This window comes from Contarinia nasturtii, unplaced genomic scaffold, assembly GCF_009176525.2.
Source record: "Contarinia nasturtii isolate CC-2019 unplaced genomic scaffold, AAFC_CNas_1.1 Cnas_scaffold_3116, whole genome shotgun sequence".
Taxonomy (NCBI): Eukaryota; Metazoa; Arthropoda; class Insecta; order Diptera; family Cecidomyiidae; genus Contarinia; species Contarinia nasturtii.
This window is the reverse complement of record NW_022200428.1, coordinates 675,351-700,243: the sequence shown is the minus strand read 5'-3', so window position 1 is coordinate 700,243 and position 24,893 is coordinate 675,351. Positions and strand designations below refer to the sequence as shown.

The following is a 24,893-nucleotide window of genomic DNA, read 5'->3' as shown; positions in this document are numbered from 1 at the left end:
AAAATGAATTTTTCATCTCCTTCAAACAATTTCTTTTGACCAATTCATTAAATCAATAAATACTAAAATTCGTTCTCGAAACAGGAAGGATCATGAACAAAATTGCGTTTATTAAAAATGATATGTTATGAGTGAATTAAGCTGTTATTATTGACATTCAATGAGTTTTGGTGTTCTGAATTTTTTTAACAACAGAAAAAGCTGATTAAAAAAAAATGACACAGTAAGTCGCAGTGGTTTTTATCAGTCTTCAATTCTGTCTTCAATTTCAGTGATAATCGAATTTTTTTTTTTTTGACTAGAATTGATCCGAATGTTTTTATTCTATTCACTTGTGTGCGAAAAAGAGATTGATTCTATTGCAAGAAATTGGCCGATGTATGAAAAACAGAAAGAAAATAACAAAAACCGCTACTTTCTTTTAAAGTTATTTTCGTTCAAACCAATTTTTATTCGAAAAATTGAACGATTTGAATTGAAAATTTCGAAAGATCGAGCTTTTAATTGAAACTACTCCAAATGCAGTGGTTTCTTATTGTCTGGCCTTCTAAAAGCCGAAATTGACTGATCCCAATTCGGAATGTTTTGAATTTAAATTTTTCTATGGTGAGCGTACAATTCCACCGGTATCGATCTAAGAACATTTAAATCAAAATGTTCAATTTTTTATTGAAAATTAGTACAAAATATATCCCACAGTCACAAATGACACAAAATAATCATCACATCACTGAAGTTTGATATAACTTTCACAACTACATCGGCCAATTTTTGAACAGTATCAACGTTTTCTTGAGCGAATTTCACATATTTTTACCCGTTCAACACGACTGTGTGAAACTTCATAAGCCGCGGCCATGCTGCATATGCACAAAATGACAATAGCAAAAATAAGTGTGAATTTCATGTTGGCAATTTGAATTTTAACTGCTTCTTTTAAAAAGAACACTAAAAGTTGGTATTTTTTCGTATTATAGTTTTAATGTGATGTCGATCACGTCTGTTGAGCGATTGTTAGAAATTTAGTGTGCGCACATGGCTTTATACATTTCCGCATGTATCCGGTAGACGCAATAAGAAGTTGTTATTTAATAAATGTTGACGCATTATTTTGTGTTTGGTCATGTGTATTTCGGTACGAAAGCTTATCAATTTAGTTCAATTGTGAAGGAAGGACGGCATGCGATACTTTGTATAATTGACTCTATTTGTGTGAATTCAACATCTCACATAATTTGATTCAATTACACGATGAAACGTTTCGACAGCGGACATAACATAAACATTTACAAAATCATCGCATTATATTTGTTATGCACTACGTGCTCATTTGATTAAAAAATTAAACGATTTCGGTGTGAGTATTTCGTTTCAAAAACACGCGCGCTAATTGAATGAGCTGATTAAGTTAATTTAAGTTTGAGTAAAATAAAACAAACAGAATTCGGTCAGACAGCAAACCAAGTTGGCACTGTTTTTTTTTGTGAGGCACACGAAAATAAACATGATATTTATCACGTGTTAGCAATACTACGATCGAGCAGTTGATTTTGTGAACGAAAACATACGGAGCCAGCTATCACAATGTTAGACAAGTTTAATCTCAATTGTATTAATGAACAATTTTAATCAGACACTTTTTTCGTCGTTTATTCTTTTATTTAATCACATTTTCCGGTCGAATGTACTTAACTCAATCGTTCAACACAACAAACGCTCCGCATATTTTCGACTGAAAATGGACTGTCATTGAATTTAAATAAATGAAATCCATTCAATTTAGAAAATGAAGATCGTAAATAAAGTGTATGTATAGCCCGTAACCGAATTATATTCGTCTCTGGTGTATTGTTATGTCTAATGCTATTAATTTTGTTATCATTTTTATAGATTACCATATGAATAGAAATATGTTTTCGTCAATCCCATACAAACGAATACAAAATTCACATTTTTGTACTTAAATTGTTTTTAAGAAGAATTTAGTGAGAAAATAAGATCGACTTCATATTAATAGAAATCAATAAAAACAGCACATTTTTTGCTTATGATTTTTGATTATAACATTAAACACGTATTTTGTTTGTGTTAGCATTTTTTAGCTCGACTAGGGTTCAATAAGTGTTCGAGAGCGGAAGATATTTCGAAAGGATGGAATTCTTTTTTTTTGTTTTAAAGATACGTCGTTTTTACTTACGTCTTTCTGACATCAGAGAAATCACGTATTTGGGTTGTGATGTTACCTGGGTACAATCCGATCAACAGCCAAATTGGAGTTGGAGAAAGAATAATTGAGAGCAAATAAGCATAAAGAAAACACATCGTCGTTCTTCGATAAAGGTTAAAAAAATAGCTGGAAACTTTAATTTCAAAAATTAATTTTGTTGACGTAGCCAATTACAAAAATGCCAAAATTGTCTTTGTTGAGTTGAGTTTTAAAACCGAATTGAAATTGAAACTGCTGAGTTAGTAAAAAAATTGGCAATATAATTTGGAAAAAAAATAACAGTAATAAGCAGAGTATTGCTCAGCGCTGCTGCCATCCAGAGCATATTAAAATATCTTGCTGAGAATGCGTCGTCCGTCGCATGCGAACGTACGTACCAGTTTATACATCACAGCGAACAAGAATGAATCCATTGTTCTCTTCACGATTATGTGACTCAAAACATTCAAACGATTGAATAGAGAACAATGCATGTATTGTTGTTCGCTGTGATGTATAAACTGCTACGTACCTTCGCATGCGACGGACGACGCATTCTCAGCAAGATATTTTAATATGCTCTGGATGGCAGCAGCGCTGCGCAATACTCTGGTAATAAGTATATATAATTTTCAGTTCATTTTTCACTCAAATTGAACTGAGTTAGGGCTCAGGACATTCGTCGTACTCGGTGATTTTCACGTGTTGATTAAATAAATTGAAGAGATTCAAATCTTGAAAGCAAACAAACATCCCGCCTCTTTTTATGGTACTTATCGCTCTATTCAAGTCTCCCATGCACAACACAAAAGGCGACGGTCTCCTCACGCCCACAATCTTTGTAACGATCCATTTGGAGTGATCTTTTGTTTGGGGAATCGTGACCCAAGAGGAACCATCATGAATTAAGATTTTATTGACGTTTTCCACGGTTGGACTGTCACAGTTGGACGGCAAAGCGTTTTTTCGGTCCCGGGACCGATCAAGCCACGTCTGAGCAAAAATTGGTGACTTGTAGTGATTGGCCAGCTTCTGAAAACAGTCCTCGAACACATCTGAGCGTGCAAATGAGTAAAGAATGCTGTACCCGTAAGGTGAGCTGTATGGGATTGGCGAGTCGTATTTGTTTTGGTTTCCTGGATGGGTCAAATTTTTGAACTTATACCGGACGCTGATCGGCCACATGTCCATATGGACGTTTGCGCCGTACACTTGTGGTTTGAAGGTTTTCATCATCGTTAACAACGACTCCATTTCTGTGATGAATGCGTTCGGGTACGATTGTGACGTCACACACACAAGCATCTGAGCATAAAGTATAACAGTAATAAGTAAATGTAATTTTCAGTTCATTTATAATATATTTTGTTCAATTGTTCATGTATGAACAACTGACTCGAATTGAACTAAGTTAGGGCTCAGGACACTTGTTGTAATCGATGACTTACCTGAGCGTTAGTCCTACCGCTTTCGGGAAATTTGTACGAATAGTAGTCTGGGTCCGGTGGAAATCTTGGCACAGAATGGGACAACAGGAAACCGCCAGTTGACGAGTAGGCTAATATCCCTTTTGAGTGGCCAAACGAAGCGGAATCTTCCGTATGCACGCCTTCATTCTCGTTTGACTGCTGCAACGACTTGGAACCATACGGTAGGTCGTCGTTCCAGAAGATGTACGTGATACTGCTGACTTGCTCGTAGAGCGGCAACAACGTTCGGCCAACAATAGATCTTGGATGATCGATCGGATACTGACCAGTACTGACCATGGTTGGACCTGCTGTCATCCGTGAAAAGTAGACATACTGAAAACTGTTGGGTAACTTGTACGCGATAAAGTAATCGAGCCGCTCGCCATTTTCGCCATAGCAGGACGCCGGAAGAGCGCATTTCTCACCGTACCACACGACCCCAAAATCAGAAAACAGCCTTTGCTCTATCCCAAGTTGTGACGAAGCCAGCCGGCCGTCGTTACGGTTAAAGGTTCTCCCATTTATCGTACATACCATCTGATTTGTGACACTGCCACACTGCTCTTCGCATTCTGACAAGTACGGCTTAGAACGGCAGTCGCTAGTGATTGTTGGTGGACGGCGACATACTCTGTGTTTGGCTATTAACGATAAACCCATTAATGTATTACATATGCCGGTCGATATTTGGTATCCTTTAGCGAATGTGAATAATCGAATGGTGTGTCGGCCACGACCGCTGTACAAATCTGCTAAATATCCAAGACTGCCCAGATGAATTGGGCTTGAAACAAGGCACTGACTACCATCCCTGATGACATGCAAAGTAATTTAATACATCTCTTGAAAAAGTTGTTGAACATAATAAACCGGACACTTTCATCATTTTTACCTGGACAAGTGGTACCGAGGACAAGTGATTTGCGAACACTGGATCATGGACGCTATGTACGTTTCGACGGCTTTGTGGTGCAAACACCACGGAGAATAACAATCCATATCTTCAATGTCAATATCCAAGTGTCCTACTCAAAGTCGTTTCATTAAAAAAAAAAACACTCATACATCACGATGAATTCACACAAACCAATGAAAATTATTTTAATTTACCCGCATCTTCTTTCATTCCCAACACGGGACTAGCGTGAATGACGTCAACGAATTCCGCGTCTGTTGCACGCAGAGTATTAGTCCTGTTCACTTCGAACATCCCGAGGGGGTATTCAAAAATCGGACCTGCCGGATCGAGTGCAGATATCCGGTCGATGATCCTTATTCCGAGGTCTTTCAGTTTTCTTGCCGCCATGCCCGATATCTGACCACCAAGACTGAAACCTGTTATGTAAAAATTACAAAATTTATGATTTTAAAACTAAACGACGTTTTATACGAAATATAAGAATTTATACGTTTTTTCGTATAAATTTAAAATTTATACTCTGCAGAGTATAAAAATTTATATAGAATCCTTTGTAATAAATCTTTAAATATTTTACCATGAACGTAGTTTCAAGAAAAATTCAAACTGAAAGTATCAAATTTACGCTGTTCTAACCATAAAATTGTAAGGCAGATTCAGCAACAAGTTGTTGCTAACAACCAATTTACGATTACGTTAATAAAAAAGTACCAAATGCAACGCCAAAACTACGCGCGACGCGTATCTAATACGATGATGCGACAATCAAAATGGTGATGCGGTGATTTATGACTTTCTTGCAGATTCAATGCATGCAATTTACGTTTGCTATGTGCCTCCTTAAATGTGATTTCGTCTCTTCAATTGTATTGAAGTTTCCGATACGATTTGGATTTCCAAAAGAGTCTTTACACCCTCAAAGTATTTTAACATTCCTATAGAGACTAAGGCCTGCCAGAAAGACCGCTCTGTTCAATAAAATTTATTGCGTTTTTTATTCAAATTTACTCAGCTCACGTCGGGAAGAGAGAGAGTTTGGTTCAATATCACAATTCGTCTACTTGACGTTTGCCATTTTAATATTATTACTATTCTTTAAAAAAAATCAACATATCAAACCTATGAAGTGAACTTTAACGTAGATTGGAATATAGTCATTCACGAAGTCAACCAGAAAGTCGGCCACACGCGGGAGGTTATTCTCCACGATGTCTTTGTAGTCCTTTGCCACATGGTACGGCCAATGCTCTGACCACCATCCGTGATCATAAAATGCTCCGTCAGTCCAATCAACGATCAATACGCAGTCAATGTCATCAACGCCCGCGGCGATAGCGTCTTTCATGGCAATTCCGTCGTTCAGATCGTTCGTTCTGAAACCGTGGATGTAAAAAGCGATTTTTTTCATAAACTTAAAAATCACAGTATTTCCGTCCAATTTCTGATCCGGCTGGGAAGTCTTGTACGCAATTATATCTAATTTAAATTTTTTTCCTTCCTCTAATGTGGCAATTTCGTTTGAATAATTTGCTATCTTCACGTTTTTTGTATTGATGTATTTGATCGTGGTGGGAACGTCGATACTCCACGGTCTGTTCCAATGAGAACAATCCTGCTCGTCCGAACCATCCCAACAGTCGTCGTACCCATCACAACGCGAATATTGCGTTACACATCTATTATTTTTACAGTGAAACGTATTGGGTCCGCGGCACTTGGCACAATTTTCTTCGTCCGAACCTCCGTCCGTGCAGTCAACTATTCCATTGCATACACGTTCTTCCGGAATGGGGTCACTTTCTTGACAATTGATTTTTCTTCTGGCCTCCCAATAATCGTCGTCTCCAAATAGGGCGGACGATGAGTGCAAAACGACCATCAGAATGCACAGCACCCATTTAACGAGTCCGACGGTAGTTTTCATAATATTTTTTAGTGTTTGCCTATAATAATGTATTTATACTTATTTTTGTCCGATAACAACACCAATTTTTAAATTAATTCAGAATGATTTTGGTGTCATCGGTGAATATTCAAACGGGCACAAGGAGAGGATTCAGACGAACACAATGGAAAGATTCAAAGGGACAGACGGAATATGATTTCCATGATGTGATCCATAGACGAATATCGACGTGATAATAACTTTGTTGCAACAATACTATTTAACAAATATGAGGTCTCTTCCGTACTCAAACAACAATATGTCTTGATATTTTTTGATAATCGCTTATTTAAATTTCTTGCTTATACTTTTTTGCTTGTTGAATTTTTGCAAATTGTACAAATCCTTATTTGAAATTTGAAGTTTGAAAAGATCTTGGTTCTTACCGGGGGATCGCCACTCTTTTTAACTCTCTCTCTAATTGAAACTTTGCAATGTAACTGTCGGCCAGTTTTAGTAGACATTAGAACTTAATAAGTAGTAAATGAATGAATAAATGAGAAGAGTATGCGTTGAAACGCAATATATTTTATCTCTCATTCGCCCTAACCTTGAACCTAATCTATGATTATAATCATGAGTTGCATTATAATGCATATTTTTACTTATTTTTTATTTCATCGCTGAGAAAAGTTAGATGTCTTACGTTTCTCTTCCGCTATTTTATGAATCAAGCTTAAATTGCAATCTTTGTCGATCACATACAGGGTGTCTCATATAAGTGGGCCACTACTGAGGGTATAATTTTCCAGTTTTTCTTCTGTTGGTATAATTTTTAAAAGTCTGCTCCGATAGAAATTTAGGAAATAAATTTCTACGAATTTCTATCGGAGTAGTTTTTTGAAAACTATATCAACAAAAGAGAAAAACAAAATTTATACCCTCAGTAGTGGCCCACTTATATGACACACATTGTATGATCGATGTCCCGAACAACCCGAATATTCGAATGTGACGAAATTACCGATGTTTTTACAAGACCAAAGTAATCACATACAGATTTATTCAAACATCAATTTAATTATATCTCGATAAGCCGTTATATTTGTTGCGATTAATTTGTGATTCTTATATATAAAACATTGAGCTCAAAATTTGAATGAAGTTTGAGTCATTATGTCTTATTAGGTGATTGTAAGCTATTTGTTGCATCTAAAAGTATCTTCGACTGATCTCACATTTTACACTCAATCCATATCGAACTTACCTCTTTCACTCCACACAAGTGGAGAAGGTCATTACGATGGAGCCATTTTATCAAAAGCTTTGCTTTTACATTTTGGATATCAAAGTTTCGCATGTATGGAGACTTTAAATGAAAGATCTGTGGAGAGTTGAAAGGAATTTCTTTTGGTGTCGCAATTTGTTAATACCGGAACTTTCAAAGTCTTGCAAAAACACCCACCGAAGACTCCAATCGAATTTTCGTCAATCCAAGCCAAAATTTCTCCAAATCAAACTATTGCATTCACAACTGAGCTTCTAAAAATGAAATGCACTCACAAATGAAAATCGTAACATATTCACTTTGTTTTATTTCACATTCAAAATGTGTCACTTTTCCGAAAACCAGTGTCACATATAGAATTTCATACAACAAATCCATTAGATGGATGATTAGATATTCGCTTAAAATCAATTTTATTATATATTTAACAAAATAGCATAAAAAATCACGTTCAGATGCAACCATTTCCCCAGCATGCACACCACGGTATTTTTCCGCCCGATTTTGAATGTGATGTGATTGAGATTTTTCGTCGTGACGTTGACTGTTGGCTGATATTTCCAAGTGATTCACGTGATGAATTCAAATTATTACCAATAGATGAACCGCTTGATCCGCCCAAATGCATTCCACCATTGCAAAAATCACCGCAATAACCATCGACACCTATTAAAAACCAAAATTCCAATAAAAAAAATTCAATAAAAATGTTCGAAAGTTCAATTACCCAAATGGTTATTTTGCATTTGACCGCGATGACAATGGCATCGATTGGACGGTTTTGCCATCAATGCATAATCCAAATGATATTGAGTGGGTCGTGTTGCTATGATACCATCTGAATGTCTTCGCGATAAAAACGATGATCGTCGACCGCGCTTATGCGAACTGAATGCAAATGGATTTGGCGGATATAAAAATGTTCCAATTTCATCGACTTTTCGACTGCACGATGTTCGACGCGACCGAAGATATGACATTGGCGGTATTGCAAGTAATTCGTCTTCAGTTAAATCGGTTGAATTTAAATCAGCATCATTGGAATGTGGCTCAGTTGCATCAAGTTGATCGGTTATTGGTTTTCCATTGAATTGAATCGATACACGTGGCGCATCTTTTATATTTTCATGGGAATTCTTTGAACTTGTACCGGTCTCTTTCTGCAAAGTAAAGGGTAAGTCATTTAAGCGTTTCTTACAAAAAATAAAGTTTTTTTTTTTAATTATTAAATTCGTGAAGGTCCCGAAATTAAGGAACGTGTGGATACTCAACTCACCGATTCCTGTGAATCATTTGAATTTCTCTGTTTTGATTTTGACGTCGATTCTTTACTTCCGTTCGAAAGGACACTGTCTACATTCACTCTGGCGTCTCCAACAATATTTCTCTCTTCTTTAATGTGTTTGTTTCCATTCGATTTTTTTTCATTTGTTTTCGAACATGCCACGTGATTTCCTTGAGATTTTAAGAGAATCTCTTCATTTGCTGAGTTTTCAGTGTTCAAGACTTCTTGTAAATTGTTGGTGCTTTGTGAATTCGTTGGCATTTGTTTCAACATTTCATTTGTGTATGTCAATTTATTCGGAAGAAGCTTCATCGCCTGTGGAACATTTGTCGGCGATGCATCATTGTCAGAGTCAGGTTTTTTATCCGAATTTTTCGTCGTTGAATATTTCGACTTGTTTCCGCTGTATGATAGAACCAAGCTCATTTCTGTGCGATAGGGAGGCGTTTGATCAGAGTCACTACTCGTCACATTCTCATAAACAGCATTCGTTTGCATTTGCATCGTTTCGATACCTTTGGATATGTCTTGAACATCTTTGAGAGCGAGCGTCTGGAATTTAAGAATTAAAAATTAACAATTTGGACCTTTTGAAAGTAATCTTTGATCGACTGCAGATATGGTATATATTTTCGGCTCTCGGAATTTCCATTTCAAGGTGTCATCGTAAGTCCGAAATGAATCAATTCAACTGCTGTCCGTATGAGTGTAAAAGTAAAGACTAGCAAAAGAAGCGGCTCCGGTCAGACTATGCAAGCTAAGTACTCGCGGCAAGTGCAATTCATTTTTTTTTTGCCATTCGTCTCTTTTGCTCTCATACAAACCACAGCTCACCAACTTAGATTCTCCCTTGTATATTTCGTCGGTTTGAAAATATACCACAGATATGCTTACCTCCGAATCAACGCTGGCTGCATTCAAATTACTTGGATACTTGAGTGGATTATGTGGTTTTCGAATGGTTGCCACTCGATTTCCATCGGACGGTACAATGTTATTGACAAAAACATCTGGTCGTAGTTCCGAGCACATTGAAGCTTTTCGTTTGCTTTTCAATGGCGCAAAGAAATACTTTGGCATTGGTTTATCTATTTCATTGATCACTTCATCTTGAACGATATGTCCTTCTTCGGTCAATGTTGGCGGTGGTGGAAGGGGTAAAGAGGTACTTCGTCTGCGGAAGGAACAGAAAATCGGTCAGTTTGAAGTGAACAGGTGATTTAAGTACAAAAACCTGTTAATAGGAGGTGCAGACGGCAGAGGAGGCGATGGGGGAGGTGGAGTTGGTTCGTTCGCTTGATACATTTCACCGTCAAATTGGATTTCACCAGAGGAATCTGCAGAAACATTTCATTTCATCAACATTACTTATTCCAAAAAGACAGACCTTTCACTTGAAGGGAACTTTTTCAAATGTTAAAAATTTCAAATGCAAAAACATCTTACCAATATTCGGTCCAATGTCTTTATACGATAAATTTTCAAAGTGTTGCAATGGTGGGACTGTCGATTGAAAATTAGTGTATATCGGATCTTGAGCGATTTCATTTGGTTCGTTGTCTGTTTTACAATTTTGATTCGTTTGATCATCACTATTCGATAAACATTCCTCCGAAACGACGGACAAATGATCGAAATTCATATTGATTTTGTCATTTCGTATTGGCGTTGGCATTAAAGCTGGACCAGTTTTATTCGATTTTATCACACCATATCCATTGTGTGTTTTGTCACCATTCATTGATGTGGCCGGCTTTTGGTCGTCAAATTCTTTTACACAATGCTCGTTATTATTGCACATATCACAGGAAACATTGTCCTGAAATTCAGAAAATGTGAACATTTTATTTGATTTTTTTCTGGAAGAATTCAAATCACTCTTTCGTAATGAAAAAAAAAGTTAACAAAAAAGACGTCAATCAGTACTTACATCGTCAACAAGGCAGCCGCAACATCGATATGAATCATTGTAGTCACACCCAAGTTTTGGATCATGAAAATCGTGTGAAGCGTTTCTGTTTGAATGGCCGTTCGGTTGGCTTTTGTTCTTCAATAATTTATCCAAACGATCATACTCGTCACGTAGTGTCCAGTTTTCCGTTCGCAATCGATAATTCTCTCGAAGAAGTTTCTTTATATCCGACTGTCCTAAAACAGATGGTTCAAATGTGCACAACACACAATTTTTCTCTTTAGTTTTTCGCACTTAAATCGAATGTGTATTTTTCAATTAAATTTATTATATTACCTCTCTCGACTTCTGCATTGATATTTATTGTGCGTAGTCTAAGCTCTTCATTCTCGTATATCATGCCACGCGATGATTTTCGGTCCAATCTATAGTGGAAATGAAATGTTCATTTTAGAAATTCGACACGGTCATTAAAATGGTTTTACTATTCATAAAATTGGCAATAAAATGGAATTGTTTCACAGTTTTGAAATGTGTGGAGAGTAAAAAAGTCACACATTGTCTGTACGTGCTGAGTGGGAAAGTGATACTTTTTCGTCGAATTAGATTCGATCGTTTTTCAGTGTTTGTTTTGATTCTCTTTTTTTTCAGAGCGTGACACAGAATTTAAACGTTCGTTCGAGAGAAAATTCGGCATGAATTTTAAGAGGAAAGGAGGAGAAAAGGAACAAGTTTCAAATGAAACATCTTTCAAAATAAAAGATTCAATTCACGACAAAGTTCGAGAGAATGAACCACTTTTTTGCGCCTACATCCAGTGAACAAGGAGAAATTATTCTCTTGAAATACTCTATTTTGTTGAAATAACGAAAAAAATACTTTCCCCTTACACACTTGGTGTGTGCTGAAAAGTAATAGGTCGGACCTTTTTGATCCTTTTAACCTGAAAATTCTTCCGAACCTTCGTTAGCCTGTTTCTTTTCACTTTGGACTTAAAATCGTTAAATTCCGAGAGATATTTTCTCGAAATTTCAAATTCTTTCCTTTTCTTCTTAGCGTATCACTTGGTCATGCTTTGAGTTTTTCAAACGATTTTTTCTGACGATTTTTTTTTTTTCATTTTTCTTCTTGTTTTAATTTTCGCTTTCAATTTTCAGCAATTAGAAATTTAATATTAGTTTTTCCACACAGAACCACTTGCACCGACCCCATTCAAATTCATGTAAAAGTATTCAGATTTGCTCGAAATTTTCACAAAACCAATAGAAATCGTTCACAAAAAAAACTCTCAAAGAATGTGATTCAAACCGAAAATGATGCAAAGCCATTGTGCGTCAAAATAGAATGTGCCAAAAGCACTTGAGCATCAAAAGAAATGTGCAATTAACAATTAAACCAAACACTTGACATTTAAAACGAAAAAAAATATGAAAAAGATCAAATTAAAAAAATTGCTTCAAAAGAAATAAAAACGGAGCCGCTCAAAAAAAATCGCAAAAGGTTCCAACAAACCTTTCGCGACTAAATTTTAAATTCGATGGATGACAACGACGCCCAAAAAACTATATATTTCACACAAATAACTCGTTTTTGCGTAAACAAAAAAAAACTATGTATAAATAAAAAAAAACGATTCACCGATAAAAGCGATGACCTTTTATTTGAGCGACTAGTGTTTTTCTTCTCTTTTTTGCTGTTCAAATCACAATTTAGCACATTTAACAACGTTGATAAATTCAACGCTTGAGAATGACGCAGATTTATAGAGTTCAAGTTCTCTGTTAATCCCAGGGCTTCAATTCAATACTCAATCACATCGAAATGAGCGAGAAAAACAATCATAACACCGATTACGTACGAAAAGAAATGAAAATTGGTTGATTTTTTTGTTGTTGTGAAAATGTCCGTGACATATAACTAGATATGTTGAAATACCGTAATAAATATAAAAAGTCGTCGTCGAACACCGAGCAATACACACATATGGCACAAATGACAGCAACGATAAATACAAAAAGCGAAAATCCGCGCGATTTTCCCAGTTTATCATCAGAGTCGTCGCTCTATATCTACTTCGATTTAAAGTTTATCGACGTGGATTTATGGTGTTATTGAAATGTTATTCGACTTAATTAAAAGGCAATATATATTGAACGTTTATTTTTATTTTTCACAACACGAGAATAAAATAAATAGATCTATATTTCGGTTATAGTATGCGCTCGCGAATGGGATCCGCTTATTCACTCTCAACCCGAACATATGCTGAACTAAGAATAAAACGGAAAAACGATGCGTAGATCGCGATTGCCAAACACAAATCATTCGGATCACACAATGATCGGTCGTTTTGGTGCGCTCAGCGAGAGTTTTGTATATATTTGTCGTACGGTCAGTGGCAAAATGCACGAGCATTACACAAAGGAGAAATGTTCTATTTATAAATGTGGTGGCCGCTTCGATGAAATGCGAGACAAGGAAAACCGTATGCACCGTGTGGAAATTGACAGTGCATCGCATTTGTAATAAATTCAGTGGAATGACATCGATGCTAGTCACTCACAATGATACACAATCGCATACATGCACAAAAGAAAAACACGCACGTACACAACGCAAAAGACGAGAATTCAACGTAAGAACCTTCAACATTAGCGCCTATCTCTATCACACTCACAACACATAGCCTAAATTTGGAAAATCATACGAAATTTTTTCATGTTTTTGACTGATGCTCTTGTTTTTCTTCCCGATTTTCTTCCTAAACGCGCATCTTTGATGTGAAAACACATGAACAAAGAACAAGTACACATTGTAAATCAGTTTACGACCATTTTAATTTCGATTTTTTTCGCGTGAATGTGTTTTTTTCGTGTGTGGAGCTCAAATGCATTCGATGAACTCATTTTCATGCTTATCACTTGCAATTCCGTCTGTTTCAACGATTGTGCCGCGCAATATGCTTTGGAGCAATGAAAAATCGAGTGACGTCGATGGATCGGTACGCTATTTGATGTATTACAAAAAGCGCTGTTTGGTGTATTGGGCAGCGAGAAAATATAATGATGTTTTTTTGAAGTCGTTTAATTGAAGACAAATCGATGTTTTGACAACAGTTTAGGCGTGGCAATTACAGCGGTTTTTTTTAATCGTACAAACACATGTTTTTTTTCGTGACATCATTTTTTTCAAGTTTTTTTTTCTTTTCATGACTTTTTTCGACTTTTACAATTTTCATTCGACTCATACGAACATCGGCTCGAAAACATCAGTTTCAACATTTCCCTATGTTGATATCTTTACGATGATTCTCCTCCGATGGTTGTTGTTTTCTATTTTTCGACTTTTTTCAAGTGTTTTTCTCGATATTTTTCCCTTTTTTCGACTTTTCCATTTTTTCTCCACACCTTTTCTCATTATTTCGTCAATTTTCTCACATTTTCGTCAAATCATCACCGAAAAAAACATGAAATAAGAAAAAACGTGCAATAGCACCGACTCACTTTCGATTGGGTTTAAAGTTGGCATGTTTTCGGCGTTCTCGTAACATGATTCAACTGCTTTTTCGTTCGGCTGCACTTGTCACAAAAAAAATTTGGCCGTGGTCGATAGTATTGCAAACACGTGAAACCAAAATAAAATCGCTATTTTAAATTCAAAGAAGATTTTATTCATCAAAATGCATTTCACAGCTAAACAAACAGTAATATGTTTGTATCGTGCATTCTTTTTACGTCACTGATCGATTGATGTGTTTTAAGTTTTTCACACATTTTTCCACACTATTCAGACACGGACCGTCGTTCATCAATCATATTTGGCCGTAATAAAATTTCACCCGAAAAAAAAAAACACAGCACTTAATCACTTTTATTTGGCGAAACAAGAAAAAACAGCACGATAATGAAAATGATTGATGCAACTCGCAAAAATTTGCAGCAATAATTTTAACGATTATCTCTCCGTTGCGTTTGTCTCTCGTTTTAATGGAAATCGAGCAGAAACTAGCCAGATGCGCACAAATCGTTTTAATCCAAATCCTCGATTGAAACGAAATGATCGGGTACCGTTTCGTTTTAAGGCCGAACTTATGCACCGCAACAACCGATCGTGTCTGTTCCATTTTATATTCATTTTTGGTTCCGCTGCCGAGATTATGATCTCGTTATGGTTCTCTCACTCGTCTGTCTCGGTTTTGTGTATTTCCAATCCGGACTCCCTTTTTTTTCTCTCGCGTAATTTCACATCTATCGGTTTCTGCTTCTTCTTCTTGTTTGCCTTGATTAACGTATACATATCGAGAACCGATCAACCGCGCCAGATCAAAATAAAACGCTCGAACTATCTTTATGGCATTCTTTGCATGCTTTCAAGTCGCCGTTTGTACATGTTTTTTTCGTTCGCGGTTCATTCGTTACTCATCATGATTGAACTTTTGAATATGCTGTTGACGAACACTTTTTGCGCGATGCGCCGGATTTTTTTTTTGAGGCTCGCGCATCGCACGGGCGCACGTTTACTTGTTACACCATTTTTTTTAAACACATGATGTATACAAGGGAACAGATAAACATGCCTCATATAAAAATAAATATCACACTCTTTCCATACACGAGTTCACAAGTCGTTGTCTGGTTATTGTTCGAAATTCGATAACAATTGACCGCGGTTACGATTCGATTCTTTTTTCATTATTCTGACTCATTTTCTCTTATTGTTTTCGTAGAATGGAAGTTTTGAGCAGATTAAATGGATTTTGTTACATTCGCATCGTTTTTCTCAATCGAAACGTGTCTGTTACATTTTACGACCGCGGTTAAGACATTTTCAATTACACATTACACATTTTACCTTGGATCTTAAATAAATACATTTTCGATCAATTGAGTTCATTGAACACAGAATTTCATCAATTTGATCTGATTGATTTTTTACGCACAAGTTCTATTTCTGATCAAAGAAATTTGTCATCGTCTATCGTGATCACTGCGCATCAAAGACGTTTGAATTAAACAACCGGCATAAAATCGAATTCAACGAACATCAAATGCCGTCAAAGTGTAAAAAAAGGCAAACGATGCCAGCTTTTTTCGATCGGTAGGTAAAACCTTTCATTTTCAATCTTTGCCAAGGTTCCGCCATCTGTTGGCGAATAGATTTTTTCGAAACTTTTCAAAGGGCTTTAACCACTTGTTTACCAGCGGTACGTGCTTGCCACTTTGAATTTGTCTTTTTTCGGCTTTGATCACAGATTTTTTCTTTAAATTCACCATAAATCACAATTCAAATTCACTTATAAACTGAACACTTTTTTTCTAGATTCAAAAATATTTTTTTTTTTAAATATAAAACAGAATGATTCTTTTCAAATAGATCACTTTTTGACTGAACGAATTTCGAATATAGCAAACGATCGATGTATATACGGGTCCCGTGTTTGTGTGTCGCAGGTTACTCGTGTATTAGTATGATTTCTTGCGTCGTCAACTCCGCTTGAGTTATCACGAAACGACAACGACGCAACGGATTGTGATTTTTTTACACTATCGCTGTTCACATTTTTTTTATGGCGTCGTATGAGTCATATCGTCGGGCTACACCTAATTTTGGAATGGAAATTTCCATAGACGATGAAGTGCAACAAAATACATTGTTATGTAATGCAGAATAAATAAAATGACTAAATAATAGAAATTCTTCGAGAGTCGAAATCTTGATTTTTTTCACGTAAAAATAACCAATTTTTAAAACACATACACCAATTATCATTGAATTTTGCTATTTTTTCTTTTGAAATCACCTTTTTTTGACTTTCTTTTAATTTTTTGTTTTCGATCATTTTAATAAGGAATAAATTCACGCTTTTTTCCATTTCAATCGTTTTGGAACTTTGATTTTTTTCAATAAGCTGCACTTTTATGTTTTTGAACATTTTGACTTTAACAAAGAAAATACAGACGGAAATCAAGTTGCTGACTTCAACTTCAAATGATTCACATAAAATGATCGTAAAATCGTTTTGCTGACGGAGTCACTATACGTAGCAACTTTTCAGTATCAATAAAATGTTAACCCTCTATCAGCTTAGAGTGCCTTCATGCAGCCTTTGAAAAAGTGTGCCCAATCGTGGAACATTTCTAAAATTCAGATTCTAGTATATGCTTAAAGTGTCGTTATTAGTTTTTTTAGCTAAATTTGTTGATTTTTATTTATAATTGACTGTTTTCAATGCTAGAAATGTTATTACAGGTTCAATTTTTTCGGATTCGGACCTGGCTGTTAAAGCGTTAACTTTCACATGTATAACTCTGTGCAATGTGCATGTATTGAAATAAATAAGACTATAACATGTGAAGTCGGTACAACTACACCCGCATTGTGGTGAAATCATGTTTTGCGACTTCTCTTTCGCTTCTTTTGAGCTATTTTATTTCTGTTAAGTTTGTATATGTTGTTCGCATTATCGTTTGGTTCACATTTTTTTTTGTTTCGAAGTTACATAACAAGCTATCAACAGGACATTCGACTGAATACGAAAAGTTAATTTTAAAAACAGAGATCGACCGCAAACAATTTGTAATATAAAAACTCACGTAAGTGAAATAGACAAAAAAAAAATGTTAAAACTAAAATCTTTCCCTACACAGTAGCGGCGAAAAATTAAAAGATTTGTTTAAATGGACAGCCAGACCGTTCGTTGTTCTTCATTACATATCCCAAATTTCGAAACATTTAATGGAATTTATGCAAAATACAAAATGCACTTTAAAAAATCTGCTTCTTCATGTGCTTCGTTTTACAAAGGATTCATTTTAAATTTTCTCGCTCAAATGAATAAACTTCTGACCCATATATATATGTATTATGGTTCACACTGTGAACTTCACAGTTGATGATGTCATTCGTTGCGCATATTATGCATGTAATTTAAAAGTTTGTTTTTTTACAAAGAAAAGAATAAACAGCTGAGATTCGAACGAAGAAGTTACATTTATAATGAACTGTGTCACATACGTATACAAACACATCTTTGATCGTACGCATTTTTACAGCGGTTTGTTTATCAATTTATTTGTATTGCTCCACTTATAATGGTCTTGAACTTGAAAAATACGGTGACATATTCAAACAATCATATGTTCGATACGAATATACGATCATCTATGGGAGTTACAAGTGCTACTGGATCATTGTGTTATTCCAAATATTTTTTCACTGTTTCTATAAACCATTTTTCTACGGAGAAAAATCTTTGCGCATGGTTGTGTATTTGAATGATTGGAACCGATTGGTAGCAAACAGAGACTGTTTCTCAGAGCGACCTTTTTCACATATATTAAGGAACAGTCTCTGGTAGCAAACGATTATTATTAATCTCTGAAACTTCGAAATCGGATTTGGTTTCTCACTTTCAAACACTTTTCCCTTGCACATAAAAAAGAAAAAAGAAAGATAAAAGAATGCTATCTAATGATTTCGTCGCCATTTTTTGAAATCTACACCTTCATTAGATTAGAGCTATAGACTAGCGATAAGATATTGTGTTTGTTTTGTATTACGAATGAATAGAGTGCTACGCCTACATTTTGGCTCGGTTTTCAACTTATTCAATGAAGCGACGAGATCAATTTACTTCGTGCCTATATAAATAGCTCATCTTTTCCCATTGGTTGAAAGAGCTGCTATCAACCAAACATCTGCCTTAAAATTTATTCATACGGAACGACTCAGCAAACGGCATTAATTTACGCACATCCAATCGGACTGAAATATATGGAAAGCCTCCGTATAGAGGCACGTATGTGCTCTGTATAGCGGCAGCGTGCGCTGTGCGTTCATCAAATGATACCCATTATAAATATATTATGGTATCTACCATTGACGGGAACTTGCTATGGTCGATGATTCTTACCTGTTCCATCATCATTACAACTTTTTTACCTTCTTTCTTGTGTTACCTTTGTTATTTTAACTGGTAGGGGAACATAATTGCTGCATGAAGAAGACTGTGATTGGATGAATTTAACACAATAAGAAGAAAATGTGTACAAAAGCGAAATAAAATGGTGTATTCAAGTTTTAACAACACAAAATACTTTATTATTTGAGCAGCTTGGCTAATTTTGTTTCAGAATATATATAAAAAAGTTAAAAACGTTTAGAACGAATCGAATTCAAAGGCATTTTTCTGCTACATTTTTCTTTATAAGTACTCTTGTGATGATAAGATGATCAAAATAAATAAAATTATGATATAAATTAGATAAAAAAAGACATTCGTTGAGATTTTCGAAGTCTTAATGTGATTTGTTTTGCGAACGGACCCGATTCACTTGTTATTAATACTTGTATTTAAAATACGACGAAGTTCGTCATAATTTGGTCTACCAGTCCACGGCATTTCGAAAATGTGCCGAAGGAACTTTGAAAATGGTGGTGGTAACTGCTGTAGTAGTGTTTTTTCACCTTTACGCAATTTTAGTTGTTGAAAGTAGCATGATCTCGGAATGTTATTTTCAATGTCTTTCCAAGGGAGCTCGCCAAGGAGTAAAAAGGCAAGAACATATGCCAACGATTCAAGATCGTTGCGAAATGAAACAATCTTTGAGTGCGCCCCCAAACTCATAAACATTGCTGTTCCAATGTATCCATTTACTTCTTGGAGCAAATTTTCATTACTAATATGTCTTGTCAAACCAAAATCAATCAGGTAGATATTCGATGAATTTTGATATCCGGTCACAATGTTGTTCAATTTGATGTCACCATGAACAAATTTTTTTTCGTGCAGTGTTTGTAGTATGTTAATTACCGTTATTCCCATCTTTGCAATGGATTCCGTGGATTTTAATTGTTCGGGCGTTTCTTCATAAACTGTTGACAAAGATGGACCCAGAATTTCCATTATCAAATAGTTGAGATTTTGTGTTGGAATATAGTGGAACATTTTGGGAAATCCACGCAATCCCTTCAGTTGTGAATAAATCTAAATAAAGACAATAATTACAGTTAGAATTGAGTAATGGTGTTTTGATAACCAATGAGAATGAATGTGTGATTACAAGGCGTCGATTCTCAAAAACATAAATTTTATTGGTGAAATGGAATTCGGTTATGTATTGTTGTTCGCCGTGATGTGTAAATCGCTACGGCGCTACGCAAGCGATGGATGACGCTGGGTTAAACTCTGATGTAATTTATGTTTTTTGTCTGAGAACCCACTCCTTGTACTACTAGTATCTTATCAAGTAGTAGCATCGAAAATGCTTATAAATATTTACCTGAAATTCATTCGCCAAGCTTGTACATGCATGTGGCTCGCACTTTATGGCCACTTCATTTCCATCCCGATCTTCGCCTTTAAACACCTTGCCGAAAGAGCCTTCTCCTAGCTTGCAAGTGGCATGATACATTTCCTCCAAAGTTTGCATATCTAAAATGTCTAAATAAAATTGAGAAACAAAAACCCACCATCACATTTTCTATCTATTTGTCCTAAAAGAAGCCGATTTTAATATTTTTATAGAACTACTTTTTAAAAAGGCGAAAGAGTCGCGTTCTTTCTGGCATTTTTTCCGAAAACAAAGCGATAGAAAATAAAATAAAATATGAGCTATAAAGTAGAAGAAATAAGCCACGTTATCGCCTTTTTAAATTTCAAATACATTGAGTTGGATTTTCAGTGCAACTGTATCGAAAATACGAGAGTCATCCGATGTGACTAAAAACCAAGGTACAAAATAAATACGTCGATTTTTTTCTTATGGATACATTTTTCGTTCATTTCCATCAGTGAAAAACGCGTTTTTTTTTTCTTCTTTTTTTCTTTTGCTTCGCACAATAGCATAACCTAACGTGCAAATGCCGATCGAAACGACAACTCTACATACAGATATACTGAAGCGAATGAAGAGAGAACAGAAATAAAACAAAGAGTATAAAAATAATAGTAACCGACAGTAAACACTGCGTCCGTGTATAGTGCAAGTCGCCGTGTTAGCGCACATGTTAACATCTATGTTCATTTGTCCCAGATACTGGAACACAATTTTCATTTTTATTTCTGAAAAATGCATTCAATTTTTTTATCAACAATTCTTGGAAACGCTTTTATTTCAGTTGAAAACCAAAAAAAACGTCTTCACATAAATTATCTACTTAAAGCCAAACAGTTCAGAAGCACAAAGAGGCGCATAATTCATCGTTGCCAAATTTAATGTGACCTTGTTAATTACTTTGTATCCGTTTACATAGTCTAATATTTAGAAAAAGAATGGCCAATTTTAAAATACTTTTTATTATTGTTTTCATTTTCGATCACCGCTTTTATCAATGAAAATATTCGTTCGCAATCATTTTGTTGTTGTTAAAAAAGCTGTTTGTGTAATTTGAGCACAGCGATCGATTAAAAACAATATCACGGACGCAAGGAATTGAAAAAATAAACTGATTTAAGCAATTTTTCGCATTATTTTATGCACTAATGTATGATGCGATCACATTTCGTTTGCCTCTTCCACAATAAATTGATGGTTCACATAATTTGTGAACTTTATCTTGTGTATGATAACGTCGTCAGAATTATAGAAGGAAACACAATTATGCTTGCAAATCGGGAATTGATGCATTTATGAGCGATTGTTAATGATATTTCTTATTTAAATTTTTAAATTATATTTACTATTGAATTATTTGTGTTTTGATCACACCGCGATTGAAAACAAAATTGCGTTAAGAGATACAAGATCAAACTTAAATTAAATATAATACTCACTAGTAATTACAATCAATCACACTTACTCAAGAGAGTACACAGTACATACAAATTTATTCAATGGAAGACAAATCGCAACTGAATCAAAACCTCTAAAAGTAACGTAAATCGAGACGATGCCGCACACATCGACACACCAAAATGCGTTTGATCGAACGTGAATATGTGTGCGAGCAGCGCAACCGCATTAACTTTTATTCTTTCTATTTCGCACACTTCGTCTTTCATGTGTACATTAAGCGAGCTTCTTCGTCATACGAGAAGAAAGAATTGAAGGGTGAATGAAATAGACAAACAACACGGTTTGCGGCCGTATTTAATGGAATGCCACAATGTGTGTGCGATCACATTGGATTGCTTCGCAGCCATACATTTCAGGAAAAAACTTTTAAAAAAATCGACACGATTATTAACTCTGACGCTTCTGAATTCGTTACAGCTGTCGGGGTGGTAAAGAAACGAGAGTAGAGAGACCGAAGCAACCTGAAGGCCCATTTTGCAATGGTCGAAAAGAGTTTCGCTTCGCACAATAGACGTACATAAAGCTCAGATAAACTGAATTGTAAGCGATTTTTTTCCGATGGAATTTTTTTTCGACTATTCGTCGGCGTTAATTTTTTTTATTGTTTCTTTTCCTCTCTTGCTTCGCATAATATACGAAACGGTTGTAACAGGGTAAAAATGTCATTTGACAATATTTATCATTAATTTAGCTCTGTTTATTTTCTCTAAAGGTTTCTAACATGTGGCTTATATCAGAAGAGTACGGCCGAACATATTTTGTAGCGATTTTATTGTTTTTTTTTTTTTTCCTTTTTATTGATTTGATGAATTTATTGTATAAACAATTTTTTACAGTTTACTGTATGCAAAAAAAAATTGCGCAGAGGAACTACTGGAACCGACAGATGCATCTGCTCACTTTAAAAATGTATTTGTCATTAAAATGTATCCTTTGCGCCATTGAAAATGGCGAATTTCGTTTCAAAATTTTGGATTAAATACAGCCAAATAAAATAAGAGTTGCCATTGTCTCACCAAACATTTAGTTTTACTTTGTTATTTTGTATGGACAGAAATCGTTTTCTTTTGACTGAAATTGTTTGAATTGTATGGCTCAGTGCTCTTTGGATATCAACGAATTTTACTTAGGTTCTTCAATCTTCATGACTTAATAGGATTTGAAATGATTTTTGTTGATAAAAGCACGAGGTGTAAAGTTATGAAACCGAGCGTGATTGGTTACGATTTTCTTCTACTTGAAACCGTTTCAAATGAAACGTATTTTTCATCGCATTAAAAGTGGACAGCCCAAGTCCAAGAAACACTTCCCACATGACCGCCTCATTTGACCACTTTTTCACTAATACTTGTTGTTTTCTTGCATTCGTTTGCATAGTAAACAGAATGAATAAAAGACAAGCAAATATAGAGTCAAAGCGGTCATCAGAAATCAGAAGCAATAATTCATCGGCAAAAAATGTGTTGTAAAAGGAATAAAAATAGTAAATGCTATGCGATAGTTTCTATTTTTGTGAAATTCTCATACCGAATTTAGTTTTATTAATTATCATATACATTTTATGTTGATGTCGCAACTTTTTTTTTAATATTTCATATTGATTGCGTTCACTGTTTTGATAATCACCAGTGTCAGAATTACTTAAAAGATTTTGAAATAAATATAAAATGCAATCAGTGCGATTATGATATGAAGGCCTTCGATTAGGCGATCCCAAAGAATTATATCAATAGTTAGTCTTGCAGCAGCTGCATTTGGCCTCCTGTTTATGGCTGCTAAGCGAAGACGGAGTCTTTCGATCTCCGTAGGTGTAAATGGTATCACCATTTCTTCGATCCAATCGATTTGATCTAATTTATCAATGACGATGAAAAATAAATACAGTTAGTTTCACAACACGTGAAAGGTTTTTCGATATAGCAAATTCAATTGAAATACGTTTAAATAAATAGACAATCTAGTCTTCTCTTTCACTCTCAAATAAATAAAAATATCACAATACTTCGTTTGAGTGTATCTTGGCTGTTTGCATCGACAATCGCATTGATTTGAAAAACATCCGTCATGGAAAAAATAACGAGAGTATCTTCAGTTTATTTATCAACCAAGATTGAAATTAAAAGGGGTCTACTTGGCGCCTAACATTGATGCATAAATCTAATCATATTCGGCAATTTTTGTGAGGAAGCAATAATTCAACTCAACAAAATTCGCTTTAAAAAAACAATAGTCAATTTTATTTTCACATTTTTTTATCTTGTGATAGACATAAAAATAAACATAAACAGTAAAATTACATGATAAAGTGCAGTTCACAAAGAAAATATGATCGAAAACTAATATAACATGTAATTATACGTAAAATGTAGTAATCATTAACATGTGTGTATTAGTCAAATTTAGCCGAAGTCGTCTCTGTGCTCGCAAAACTCAGCTAACGCATGATGTCATCGTCGTGTATTAGCTGAAGCAGTTTTTGTTATCAAAAGAAGAAGATGCCCTATTCCAACACACTTGCAAATTATACATGAATCATGTAACATGATATATCCAATAGAACTAATATTAGTGTAAATGTCTTACAATTCGCGCCACACATAAACAAAATTCGGAAAAAATACACACAGTTCATTGAAAAAAGAAAGACCGAGTTTGTATGCTACATCCTGCACTTACCTATATGTTCCACGTTGACTAATAATCGGCAGCTGATTAATAGATTTCTTTTCTCCGCTGTACTCGTTCTGTAACGAAAAGTAAAAACAAACGCATGTATTGAAATGCATTGAAATGTACATTGCATGAAATGCGCGCAACCATTCTGGTTGGCGACAAGTATCATGTATAGCCTCTGTTTGTTTTATATGCCGGCTACATCACTCAATTTTATCGTCCGCAAAAAAAAAGACACAAACAACAATGAATGTCGATAAAGCGTAGAGAACAAAAATAAATCATGTCAAAAGACTCGCACCACACAGACGTGAATCATGTCATATTGGTCAAATGTGTAGCGGTTGGTGGTGAATGTAATGTAAAACATTTGAATGACTGGTTGCTACATAGCACATGCGTTCTCTCAATTTTGATGAACACTAACGGAGAATCGAGAAACGACCTTTTATTTTCA

The 24,893-nt window shown here is 35.2% G+C and overlaps 3 protein-coding genes across 7 annotated transcripts; all 3 read right to left on the bottom strand.

Annotated features, from left to right (window-relative positions):
• Positions 1-2,714: 2,714 nt before the first annotated feature.
• On the bottom strand, positions 2,715-6,976 carry LOC116349717. Of its 2 annotated transcripts, XM_031781276.1 has the most exons (6): positions 6,929-6,976; positions 5,717-6,540; positions 4,789-5,013; positions 4,571-4,703; positions 3,655-4,489; positions 2,715-3,511 (listed from the first exon to the last, which is right to left on the bottom strand). In XM_031781276.1, the coding sequence occupies exons 2-6, from the start codon at positions 6,519-6,521 to the stop codon at positions 2,870-2,872; spliced, it is 2,640 nt and encodes an 879-aa protein (XP_031637136.1). In that variant the 5' UTR covers positions 6,522-6,540; positions 6,929-6,976; the 3' UTR covers positions 2,715-2,869. The 2 variants fall into 2 exon arrangements, with proteins under 2 accessions (XP_031637136.1, XP_031637137.1); XM_031781277.1 differs by lacking the exon at positions 6,929-6,976 and having other exon boundaries at positions 5,717-6,893.
• A 1,072-nt stretch (positions 6,977-8,048) lies between these two features.
• LOC116349721 lies at positions 8,049-16,749 on the bottom strand. Of its 4 annotated transcripts, none has more exons than XM_031781282.1 (9): positions 14,471-16,749; positions 11,304-11,392; positions 10,986-11,203; positions 10,502-10,874; positions 10,290-10,392; positions 9,950-10,229; positions 9,047-9,607; positions 8,498-8,930; positions 8,049-8,436 (listed from the first exon to the last, which is right to left on the bottom strand). In XM_031781282.1, the coding sequence occupies exons 1-9, from the start codon at positions 14,515-14,517 to the stop codon at positions 8,222-8,224; spliced, it is 2,319 nt and encodes a 772-aa protein (XP_031637142.1). In that variant the 5' UTR covers positions 14,518-16,749; the 3' UTR covers positions 8,049-8,221. The 4 variants fall into 4 exon arrangements, with proteins under 4 accessions (XP_031637142.1, XP_031637144.1, XP_031637145.1 ...); XM_031781284.1 differs by having other exon boundaries at positions 10,986-11,198; positions 14,471-16,747; XM_031781285.1 differs by lacking the exon at positions 14,471-16,749 and adding an exon at positions 12,903-13,574 and having other exon boundaries at positions 10,986-11,198.
• A 2,547-nt stretch (positions 16,750-19,296) lies between these two features.
• Positions 19,297-20,380, bottom strand: LOC116349689 (casein kinase 1-like protein 5). Its single transcript, XM_031781235.1, has 2 exons — positions 20,249-20,380; positions 19,297-19,953 (listed from the first exon to the last, which is right to left on the bottom strand). The coding sequence occupies exons 1-2, from the start codon at positions 20,378-20,380 to the stop codon at positions 19,297-19,299; spliced, it is 789 nt and encodes a 262-aa protein (XP_031637095.1).
• Between the last annotated feature and the right edge of the window lie 4,513 nt (positions 20,381-24,893).